Genomic DNA, 12,469 nt, shown 5'->3' on the forward strand with positions numbered 1-12,469 from the left:
AGTAGTTATAATAGCTTCTGTGTGAGTTACTTTTCTCACTGTTAGAAAAAAACCTGGCAGAAGCAACGTGAGAAGTTTATGTTAGCTCACAGTTGAGATGGAAGTCTGTGGTACAGAAAGGATGATAGCTACAGTTACATGGTTCTTCACATCTTAGATCAGGAAGCAGAGAACTTGAACTGCAAGAAGGGCCTGGCTGTAATCCTCAGAGGCCCACCCCCAATGACCCATCATTACCAGCTATGCCTCCTGTTCCACAGCTTTTCAAAACAGTACCACTAATTGGAGACCAAGTGTTAAAACACATAGGCCGGTGGAGGAGATTTCATTTTCAGACTACAAACATTTCACCCCTTGCTTCCATAGGCTGATGGCTATCTAATGCTGCAACATGCCTTGAGTCCATACCCAACACTGTGCATAAGTTCCAAGTCAGAAGTTTCCTCTATTCCAGGCATTCTTTTTTAACTGAGCCCCTGTAAAATCAGCAAAACTTATGGGCTTGGGAGATGACACAGTGGTTAAAGGTGCTTTCTTTTTTTTTTTTTTTTTCTGACGGATGTACACTTTATTGGAAAATTTAAATACTCTTCAGACAGAACATAACATGTCCAATCAAGGGTCTTGTGGGGCCTACACAGAACTGTAGCTCTTAGGACTGGAAGAAAGAAAGGAACAGTACAGATGAGTGCTTTGTTTGACAAGAGGACCCTCACGATGCATGCTCTTCAGCCAGTTTGTCAGCTTTTGCCACAGCTTTTTCAATGGGTCCCACCATATAGAAGGCCTGTTCTGGGAGATGGTCATATTCACCAGCCAAAATCTGCTGGAATCCTTTAATGGTCTCCTTCAGGGGCACCAGCTTTCCCATGTGACCTGTGAAGACCTCAGCAACCTGGAATGGCTGGGACAAGAAGCGCTGTATTTTCCTTGCCCGGGACACAGTCAATTTATCTTCCTCAGAAAGTTCATCCATACCCAGGATGGCAATGATGTCCTGAAGGGATTTGTAGTCCTGCAGAATCTTTTGCACCCCTCTGGCAACATCGTAATGCTCACTGCCCACAATGTTGGGATCCATGATGCGAGAGGTGGAGTCCAGAGGATCCACAGCTGGATAAATGCCCAACTCCGCAATAGCACGGGATAGCACGGTAGTGGCATCCAGATGGGCAAAGGTGGTTGCTGGGGCAGGGTCAGTCAAGTCATCAGCAGGCACATAGATAGCCTGCACAGAAGTGATAGATCCCTTCTTGGTGGTGGTGATCCGTTCCTGCATGGTGCCCATGTCAGTGGCCAGGGTTGGCTGGTAACCCACAGCAGAAGGGATTCTACCCAATAAGGCAGACATCTCTGAGCCAGCCTGGGTGAAGTGGAAGATATTGTCGATAAACAGCAGTACATCTTGACCTTCTTGGTCTCTGAAGTATTCAGCAACAGTCAGTCCAGTCAGAGCTACCCGGGCGCGAGCACCAGGTGGTTCATTCATCTGACCATACACCAGCGCTACCTTAGATGTAGCATCTTTTAAGTTGATAACACCTGATTCAATCATTTCATGGTATAAGTCATTGCCCTCACGGGTCCTCTCACCGACACCAGCAAACACAGAATAACCACCGTGGGCTTTGGCAACATTGTTGATCAACTCCATGATCAGTACTGTCTTGCCGACTCCAGCACCACCAAAGAGCCCAATTTTGCCACCCTTGGCATACGGAGCTAGCAGATCCACAACCTTGATACCAGTGACCAGAATTTCCTGCTCAACACTCATCTCTATGAACTCAGGAGCCTCCGCATGAATAGCAGCAAATTGTTTGGTTTTGATAGGACCTCTCTCGTCAATAGGTTCCCCAATGACATTCATGATTCTGCCCAAGGTCTCAGGACCAACAGGGATTTTGATTGGTGCCCTGGAATCCAGTACTTTCTGGCCTCTAACCAAGCCTTCTGTACCATCCATAGCAATAGTTCTTACCGTGCTCTCACCCAAATGTTGGGCCACCTCCAAAACCAGCCTGGTCTCCCTGCCTTGCACTTCCAAGGCATTTAGGATCGGTGGCAATCCCTCGTCAAACTGGACGTCCACCACGGCGCCGATGACCGCCACAATGCGACCGGTGGCGACGCCTGCCTTCGCAGCCGGCGACGTTTGAGCCGCATAGTCTCTAGCAGGATGCACCGCTGCCGGGGCGGCTCGCAGTAAAAGCTGAGCCGGAGGTAGCGACGCCGAAGGGCTGAGTCCCCGCAAGGCCCCGGAGGCCGAGGCAGAGGCCACACGGCCCTCTTTATTTTTTTTAATAATTAATTTATTTATTTGGGAGAGAGGGCATGCGAAGGCCTCCAACCACTGCAAATGAACTCCAGATGCATGCATCACCTTGTGTATTTAGCTTATGTGGGTCTTGGGGACCCAAACCTGGGTCCTTTGGCTTTGCTAAGCCATCTCTCTAGCCCTAAAGGTGCTTTCTTGCAATGCCTGTTGGATTAGGTTCAGTGCCCCAGTATCCAGATGTTCAAAGTGGCACATGCATCTGGAGTTTGTTTGCAATGGCAAGAGGCCCTGGCACGCCCATACTCACTCTCTCTCCCACTTTGCCCCTCTCTCTGTCTCTCTCTAAAATAAATAAATTTTTTTTTAAAAAGTAGGCTGGGCATGGGGTGCACACCTTTAACCCCAGTACTTAGGAGGCAGAGGTAGGAGCATTGCCATGAGTTTGAGGCTTCTCTGAGACTACAGAGTGAATTCCAGGTCAGCCTGGGCTAGAGAGACCCTACCTCAAAAATCGAAAAGAAAAATGAAATGTAGCCTGGACCACAGCTGGAGCAGCCTATTTAGAAGCCTATAGAGCTGAACCTAAACCAGGGAAAACATTTCTGTGTCTGGTCTTGTTGGAACAGGCCATCCTGGAGCTCTATCTTAATAACATTCTCCTTTCAAATAAATGTTTTGGGGGCTTGGAGATGGTTCAGTGGTTAAAGACACTTTCTTGTAAAGCCTGATGGCCCAGGCTTGATTCCCCAGTACTTATGTATAGCCAGATGCACAAAGTGGTACATGTGTCTGGAGTTTGTTTGCAGTGGCAAGAGACTCTGATGTGCCCTTCCCTCCCTCCCTCCCTCCCTCCCTCCCTCCCTCCCTCCCTCCCTCCCTCCCTCCCTCCTTCTTTTCTTCTTCCCTCTGTCTGTGTGTGTGTGTCTATCAAATAAATAAAAGGGTTTTTGGTTTTTTTTTGCTTTTTGAGGTAGGGTTTCAGTCTAGTCCAGGCTGACTTGGAATTCACTATGTAGTCTCAGGGTGGCCTCAAATTCACTATGATTCTCCTACCTCTGCTTCCCAAGTGCTGGGATTAAAGGCGTGCACAACCACACCCGGCAATAAAAGTATTTTTTAAAAAAGAATGTTTTTGGACTGGAAAGATTGCTTAGTGGTTAAAGTGCTTGCCTGCAAAGCCTAAGGACCAAGGTTCAATTCTCCAGGTTCCTTGTAAGCCAGATGCACATGGTGGCGCATGCATATGGAGTTTATTTGCAGTGGCTAGAAGCCCTGGCATGCACATTCTCTCCCCTTTCCCTCTTTCTTTCTCTCCTTCTGTCTTAAGTAAAAATAAAAACTCTAAAAAAATGAATGTTTTAAAAATAAATTTTCTATTTTATTCCCTGGAACTTTTCATGGGTAGAATCTTGTCCTCAAGGGACTATTCCACTGTCCCAGGGCAGAGGTTTCTCTTCATTTGTGCTAATTTCTTTAACAATTACTACTTCATGGTCACAGCTGCTTTGTCTACAACTTGAAATCACTCCTAACTTTACAGCAGTCTTAATGCTGTGTGGTCTTCAAATTTCCTCTGACAGTCAAATTAGTCTGTTACTTTTGAATTTGGTCTCACTTAGATTTCACGACATGTACATAACATAGCTAGATTTTTTGCCAAGATGTATCATGTATGGCTCTTAACCTAATTCCCAGTAGTTCCTATCTGAAATGTCATATTCCAGGTCTTCACTGTCTGCATTTCTATATTTTGGTATGCCATGCCAGAATGGCCTACTAAGATCAGCTTATAGCTAACTGGATATAGCACATATGTAGTCTCATCATTTGGGAGCTGGAAACAGGAGGATCAGAAGTTCAAAGCTTTCCTTAATTACAAAGTGAATTCAAGGCCAGTCTGTATTGCATGACATATAGTTTTAACAAAACAAAATAAAAACAGCTGCTTATGGTATTCTAAAGCTTCTCTAGTTCACAGGTCTAAACTTTTCTATATTTTTCCTGTAAGCCAGTTTCCTGAACCACATGATCAGGTTTCTTGAAGTTACTACTCTACTTGTTGATACTAATTTTCTGTTAGTTACTTTTATCACTGTGGCAAAATACTTGATATAAACCATTTAAATGAGGAAGGACTTGTTTCAGGAGTTCTGTTTGTTTTTGTTTTTTGTTTCTAAGCATGGTCTCATTCTAGCCCAGGCTGGCCTCAAACCTGTGGCAATTCTCCTTCCTCAGCCTCTTGAGTGCTGGGATTAGAAGGCGTGCATTATCACTGTGCCCAGCTAGGAAGGATTTATTTTGACTCATAGTTTGAGAAGATACAGTTCATCCTGGGGTAGAAGGCATGGTGGCTGGAGTGGTTTATGGCTGTGGCAGCAGGAACATTGTTGTGGCTAATTGGTAATATTGTGGCAGCAATCAGGAAGCAGGAGAGTTCAGGTCAAACCAGGGCTAAGCTGTTACTGCCCATCCATTGTCTTTTCATTAAAGGAAAGCCTGTCTTCAGTTTTATATCCTGGAGCATTCAGTGGATGGAGTTTTCTTGCCTCTAGTACAAAGATTGTGTTTTCTCTTTAAAGACGTTAAATCTTTTTGTTTTTGGAAGTAGGTTTTATAAAAATATTTTATTTTTTATCTTTTCAAATTTTTATTAACATTTTCCATGATTATAATACCCTCCCATCCCAACACTTTCCCCTTTGAAATTCCATTCTCCATCATATTACCTCCCCATCTCCATCATTCTACTTACATATATACAATAAAAACCTACTAAGTACCCTCCTCCCTTCCTTTCTCTTCCCTTTATATCTCCTTTTTAACTTAACTGGCCTCTGCTCCTAAGTACTTTCCTGCTCACGCAGAAGCCAAATCATCTGTAGCTAGGACCCACATATGAGAGAGAACATGTGGCACTTGGCTTTCTGGGCCCGGGTTACCTCACTTAGTATAATCTTTTCCAGATCTATCTATATTTCTGCAAATTTCATAACTTCATTTTTCTTTACAGCTGAGTAGAACTCCATTGTACAAATGTGCCACATCTTCATTATCCACTCATCAGTTGAGGGACATTTAGGCTGGTTCCATTTCCCAGCTATTATAGATTGAGCAGCAATAAACATGGTTGAGCACGTACTTTTAAGGGAATGAGATGAGTCCTTAGGATATATGCCTAGGAGTACTATAGCTGGGTCATATAGTAGATCAATCTTTAGCTGTTTTAGGAAGCTCCACACTGATTTCCACAATGGCTGGACCAGATTGCATTCCCACCAGCAGTGAAGAAGGGTTCCTCTTTTTCCACACCCCTGCCAACATTTATGATCATTTGTTTTCATGATGGTAGCCAATCTGACAGGAGTGAGATGGAATCTCAATGTAGTTTTAATCTGCATTTCCCTGATGACTAGTGACGTAGAACATTTCTTTAGATGCTTATATGCCATTCGTATTTCTTCCTTTAAGAATGCTTTATTTAGCTCCATAGCCCATTTTTTGATTGGCTTGTTTGATTCCTTATTATTTAACTTTTTGAGTTCTTTGTATATCCTAGATATTAATCCTCTATCAGATGTATAGCTGGTGAAGATTTTTTCCCATTCTGTAGGTTGCCTTTTTGCTTTTTTCACTGTGTCCTTTGCAATGCAAAATCTCTGTAATTTCATGAGGTCCCAGTGATTAATCTGTGGTTTTATTGCCTGAGCAATTGGGGTTGTATTCAGAAAGTCTTTGCCAAGACCAATATGTTGAAGGGTTTCCCCTACTTTTTCCTCTAGCAGTTTCAGAGTTTCAGGTCTGATGTTAAGATCTTTAATCCATTTGGACTTAATTCTTGTGCATGGCAAGAGAGAAGAATCTATTTTCATCCTTCTACAGATATATATCCAGTTTTCCCAACACCATTTGCTGAAGAGGCTGTCTTTTCTCCAATGAGTATTTTGGGCATTTTTATGGAATATCAGGTGGCTATAGCTACTTGGGCTTACATCTGGGTCCTCTATTCTGTTCCACTGATCTACATGTCTGTTTTTGTGCCAGTACCATGCTGTTTTTGTTACTATGGCTCTGTAGTATAGGTTAAAATCAGGTATGGTGATACCACCAGCCTTATTTTTGTTGCTCAGTATTATTTTAGCTATTCAAGGTTTTTTGTGATTCCAAATGAATTTTTGGATTGTTTTTTCTCTTTTGATAGGGATTGCATTAAATATCTAGATTGCTTTTGGTAAGATTGCCATTTACACAATATGGATTCTTCCAATCCAGGAACAGGGGATGTTTTTCCATTTTCGAGTGTCTTCTGCAATTTCTCGATTGAGTGTTTTAAAGTTCTCATTGTAGAGATTCTTTACTTCCTTGGTTAGGTTTATTCCAAGGAACTTTATTTTCTTTGATGCAATTGTGAATGGGAGTGATTCTCTGATTTCATCCTCTATGTGTTTGTTGTTAGCATATATGAAGGCTACTGATTTCTGTGTGTTTAATTTGTATCCTGCTACATGGCTGTAGGTTTTGATCAGCTCTAACAGTTTGCTAGTAGAGTCTTTAGGGTCCTTTATGTATAGAATCATGTCATCTGCAAACAATGATAACTTGATCTCTTCCTTTCCAATTTGTATCCCTTTGATGTGTGTCTCTTGCCTTATTGCTATGGCTCAGACTTCCAGAACTATATTAAATAAAAGTGAGGACAGTGGACACCCTTGTCTTGTTCCTGATTTTAGTGGAAAAGCTTCCAGTTTTTCCCCATTTAGTAATATGTTGGCTGTAGGCTTGTCATAAATAGCTTTTATTATATTGAGATATGTTCCTTCTATTTCCAGTCTCTGTAGGACTTTTATCATGAAGGGATGTTGGATTTTGTCAAATGCTTTCTCTGCATCCAATGAGAGGATCATGTGATTTTTGTCCTTCAACCCATTTATATAATGTATTACATTTATAGATTTGCGTATATTGAACCATCCCTGCATCTCTGGGATAAAGCCTACCTGGTCAGGGTGAATGATCTTTTTGATATACTCTTGTTTTAATTTGAGGTGGAGGGTGGAGGTAGGCATGGTTCACATGAGAATAGTGAGCCCTATATATTGTAGGACCTGTTTGGAAACAGCCATGTACTTTTATCACATAGTCAAGCTCTGTAACTACCTGTTCCTGCCTCACCATGATGTCAGTCAGACCCTAGATTCTTTCCAGTTACATTGGGTGTTGGAACTTCTCATTTCATCAAGTCTGCCTAAAAACCTGACTATCTCATCCAATTCAAAGTTTCTCCCTCCCCCCAGCTGTAGGAAGTATTATCAGCAATTACTATGGGTAGGTTTGTCCTTTGTCTTGCCTCCAGAGTGAAGGGATTCTGGGAAGGAATTGAGGGACTTGGTTCTCTGCCAGGCTGTTTGTGGTTCTCTTTGTCTACAAGGCCTGGGTCCTAATAGGTTGTAAGAGGCTGTCATGGTGTGTTTGAGCTCTTGGAACAGGACCATAGGCTGGGTGATGGGAACCACCAGACATTTAACTTCTCATGATCTGGAAGCTAAATGTTGAAAGATGCATAATGGGTACTTTCTCACCCATTATGGGTACTTTCAGTACCCATTTTGGTTGGTTTCTGTCCTGATGATACAGCTCTTGCCTCCCAGATGGTGGTGAGAGCTTAGCTCCCTGTTCCTTGACTGCTTCAGGAGGTCTCAGACTCTTCTACTTTAGAGTGTACTATTGGTGTTTATATTCCAAGTCTTGGAATATGATAGCCTTTGGAAGTGTTTCCTGCTCTTTGCCCAGTAGTAGGATGGACTAGGGTACTATTGTAAGTAGTGTGTGCCTGAACTTGCCCATGCCCAGCAGGTGAGCACAGGCTCTGCTGCTTCTCTAAAGGCTCTCTCAGTGGTATCACACTTGATGTGGGTAAGAGAGTGGTTCTCCCTTGGAGGACATAAAGGAGTAAAGTATACTTTCTCCAATGTAGGCCAAATTCCGTTAAGAAATCTGTCCCATGCCTCTGTTCTGTTCTTCCTCAGGTTGTTGGGATGTTGTCCAAGCATGCTGCTCTTGTTGTGGGTCCTGATGGGCATACTTCAGTACCCTATGCCACCTTCAACATCTTTCTCTATGCTTGTCACTCAAGGGACCTGGGCCAGCTGGGAGGGAAACTGGATGGAAGAGAGGTGGAGGATGGGTCCCCTGCTTATTTTTGTTTCCTATTTTGGTGATTGTTAGTGAGATCTTTTCTGTATGTGAGACCTTGTCACCAAAACCAGAAAAACAAAAATTAAAGTTTGCTATACAATTTTGGTTAAGATATTTTTCTAGAAGGCATTTTTTTCTGAATAAAGAATTAATATCTTTTGTATTCTGTTTTTAAAACAGAGCCAAGATTTCCTTCTTCACTCACCACTGGGGAGCTCCCAGCCAGAGGCCAGTGGTGCTGGAAGGCTGGCCCTAGGCACACAGACACTTCCCTCATCAGGGCTGGGCACCACACCCTCAGACATTGCCTGCTCATGTGAGGCCTGCAGTGAACACAGGTATGTGCAGGGTGGGACAGGCTGCCCATGCTTGGCTACTAGGATGTCTAGGAACATGTTAGGCTGGGATAAAAAAATATTAAGGCCCTTTTGACAAATAATACATGTTTGAGACACTCTGTAAGAGTAGAATGTGGGAGAATGGCTCAGTGGTTGAAGGTTCTTGCTTACACAGCCTGTTAGCCCATTTTAATTCCCTAGCCACATACATAAAGCCAGATGCAAAAAGTGGCACACATCTGGCATTCAGTTGTGGTGGCAAGAGGTGCTGGTGTGCTGCACAGATGCATGCACGCGCATGCATACACACACACACACAGTAGGATGGGGCTCGTCCTGACAATTATGGTGAAAAAAACCCACTAATAATACCTATCATTGAGGGCAACACTGGGAAGTGAGTTCTCAGCATAAGGAATCACTACAAAGTAAAGCTTGATATAGTATCGGCCGATTAATCCTAGGTCTTAGGAGGCAGAGCCTAGGGAATCACAAGTCCAAGGCCAGCCTGGGCTACATAGTAAGATCCTGTATGAAAAATAAATACCTAGGGCTGGAAAGGTGGCTCAGTGGCTAAAAGCACTGGCTTGTACGCCTGTTGGCCTGAGTTCAATTTACCAACACCCAAATATACCTTGACACAATGTGGAGAGCCTGGCTATGGTCACAGTGCCTACTACAAATGAGAGGCTGAGCAGGAGAATACAGAAACTCTTGGGCCAGCTATATGGTGCATGCAGTGGCAAAATAACAAGAGACTCTTGTCTCAAAGAAGGTGGAAATAAAGGACAAACAGCCTGAGGTTGTCCTAAGACCTCCACACACTCATTGTGCCATGTAAGCACACACACACACACACACACACACACCACCACCACCACCACCACCACCACCACCACCACCACCACCACCACATAAAATTTGGGCCGGGTGTGGTGGCTCATACCTGTAATCTCTGTACTTGGGAGTCAGAGGTTTGAGTTGAAGGCCAGCCTGAGATTACATAGTGAATTCTAGGTTAGCCTGGGATAGAAAATAAAATAAAATTTAGGGGAGAGAGGGGAAAGAGACATGAGTTTAAAGTGTGCATGAGCAAATGGGCACCACAGTGGCTGGTTATGACAGCTGGTAGATGCTAAAGGAAAGAGTGGGCTGGCTGTTCACCTAGCCTGGGATAGGAACCAGTAGAGCAAGTTGGATGCTAAAGCATGGAAAGTAGGGGCTCTGTAAGGCCACTGTGCTTGATGGGTGCCTTGTGGGAAGTCTGCCTCTTGACTCTGCTGGTTCCTGTGTTGTATCACAGAGACATCTCAGCAGAGCCAGACCGCGAACCACAGCAGCTGCAGAACTACTGGTCAGAAGTGCGCTACATGGTCCGCTGCATATACCGCCAGGCAGGGACCCCGCTGGCTGACGACCAGGACCAGTCTCTGGTTCCCGACAAGGAGGGAGTCAAGGAGCTTGTGGATAGGTACAGGTTGCCCTTTCATATTACATCCCCATCCATATCCCTGCCCTGCCTGCTGCCTATGGAACCTCAGTGCTTTGATGGGATTTCCTGCAGGTCCAGAGTAAAGCTCAGCTGGGCTTGCTCAACCCTCAATGTAGTTCAGGGCTTTAGCAGACAGCTGACCAACATGATCCTTCTATGTAAAAGGTTGAGGTTCTCCTGATACTGATGAAAGATGAAATGTTTCTGTGGTTTCTTTGTATTAAGACTGACAACCTAGCTACCTTAGTTCATGCTATGCTACGGTGATGCTGGTTCCTTTATGTGTTTGTCAGCTCAGGGAGAAAGGCAGAGTGCTTCTGTTTATTGAGGTTCCAAGAGATCAGGCACCTGTCCCCTGGGTACACAGCTGGCCTACCTGAGCTGCTGCTTCTCCCAGGGTGGCTCCTGCCCTGCATCTGTTTTTCAGCAGGCATCTTGTGCCCAGTAGCTGATAAAAAGTGAAGTGGGCATCACTGCTATTCTTTCTTATGGTTTTACTGTACCATCTTTTATTGAGTTTTGAAATATTCCAAATGAAAACAAACTTGAGCTGGACATTTCATGGCTGATAACCTATTTTAGTTTCTTTTTTTCTTTTTCTTTTTTTTTCGAGGTAGGGTCTCACTGTAGCCCAGGCTGACCTGGAATTCACTATGGAGTCTCAGGGTGGCCTCGAACTCATGGCAATCCTCCTACTTCTGCCTCACGAGTGCTGGGATTAAAAGCGGGCACTCTGGCTCCATTTTAGTTTCTTTATTGTGTGCTGATTGCACAGCTTAAGCACCTTTGAATGCAAATTTTTCATGCAAAGATTGTATCCTACAAGCAGGAGCTTCTCATTTGATAATGAATTCAGTTTGTTTGACCTGTGAACTGTTAGACAGTTTGGGGCAGTAAGTACCTTTTTAGGAGATAGGCTTAGCTGGGCGTGGTGGCGCACGCCTTTAATCCCAGCACTTGGGAGGCAGAGGTAGGAGGATCACTTTGAGTTCGAGGCCACCCTGAGACTACATAGTGAATTCCAGGTCATCCTGGGCTAGAGTGAGACCCTACCTCAAAAAACCAAAAAAAAAAAAAAAAAAAAAAAAAGGAGATAGGATTGCTAATGAGTTTAGGACCTCTCAGATTCTGATGTTGCATCTTGGATATCCTAGAAGAGCATCCAACACAAGGTCAGTTCTTTAGACCTGTGTTTGTCCACCTGAACAAGTGGTGGATGTGAACTGACACAACATCTTCCACATCTTTCTGCTTCCTTTTCATATGAAATTTAAGAAACCTATTTGCAAAAGTGTCACATGCTTCTTTCCTTAAGTTTATAAAGTATGGAAATGTACAATGATAAACCAAAATCTCCTAATTAAACCAAAATGCTTCTAATTTCACCACATTGAGAAAACTAAGGACATGTCCATGGTTTTTGTGTGTTCATTTATTTTGTTGTCATTTGAATCTTCTTAATCAGGTGGAATGGATGCAATACATTTTGCTTACAATTGTTGCCAGGTGTGGTACACACCTGTAATCCCAGCATAGAGAGTCAAAGGCAGGAAGATTGTAAATTTGACATAAGCCTGGTCTTTATACACGTTCAAGCTACATACTGAGACTGTCTCAACAAACCAAGAGCTAGGATGGTAGTTCAGTTGTAGATTTTCCTAGCCTGTGAAAGGCACTGTATTTGATTTTCACCACTGAGAAATAAAGATATACACACATGTTTATTCATGTTACAAAACATATCTTTTTGAAATGTACCAACCACAGTGGGAATCTCATTAATTTATAGTTTTTAAATGAAATTTGATGCAAGAATTGGGGTTAGGGATTTATCTTAGTGGAAGAATGCTTAACTGATAAGCACAAGGCTCTTTCAGTACAAAAAAAAAAAAAAGCTTTATTCAAGGCTTTACATGTTCCATTGCACAATTGTAGTTAGTTCTTAACTTTTATAACCAGGGTGGTATGGTAATTTAAAAATGAAACAAGTGACAACTCATGTACTTCTCTTTTAGTTTAATGTGGTATCTGAAAGATTGAAGGATCTATTTTGTATAACTGAAGAATTATAGCTTAATAGAATCTATAACAGGTTTCTAACAGGTGCTAAGCGCAGCTGGTTCTCCATGGTGCCACATTCTAGTACATGTTCTGGTTATTGCATCAATG

The 12,469-nt window shown here is 43.1% G+C and overlaps 2 protein-coding genes across 2 annotated transcripts in view; one reads left to right on the forward strand and one right to left on the reverse strand.

Moving 5' to 3' along the window:
- The window catches only part of Fam193a (family with sequence similarity 193 member A), a 191,013-nt gene that overhangs the window by 103,157 nt on the left and 75,387 nt on the right, over nucleotides 1-12,469 (forward strand). The window contains exons 3-4 of the mRNA XM_045130323.1: nucleotides 8,651-8,808; nucleotides 10,112-10,279. Coding sequence (XP_044986258.1) covers nucleotides 8,651-8,808; nucleotides 10,112-10,279 — 326 coding nt within the window. The remainder of the gene's footprint in view (nucleotides 1-8,650; nucleotides 8,809-10,111; nucleotides 10,280-12,469) is intronic.
- On the reverse strand, nucleotides 554-7,858 carry LOC123453281 (ATP synthase subunit beta, mitochondrial-like). Its single transcript, XM_045130136.1, has 2 exons — nucleotides 7,855-7,858; nucleotides 554-2,289 (listed from the first exon to the last, which is right to left on the reverse strand). Exons 1-2 carry the CDS (start codon nucleotides 7,856-7,858, stop codon nucleotides 713-715), a joined length of 1,581 nt encoding a protein of 526 aa, XP_044986071.1. The 3' UTR covers nucleotides 554-712.

This window comes from Jaculus jaculus, chromosome 11 (genome assembly GCF_020740685.1).
Source record: "Jaculus jaculus isolate mJacJac1 chromosome 11, mJacJac1.mat.Y.cur, whole genome shotgun sequence".
Lineage (NCBI taxonomy): Eukaryota > Metazoa > Chordata > Mammalia > Rodentia > Dipodidae > Jaculus > Jaculus jaculus.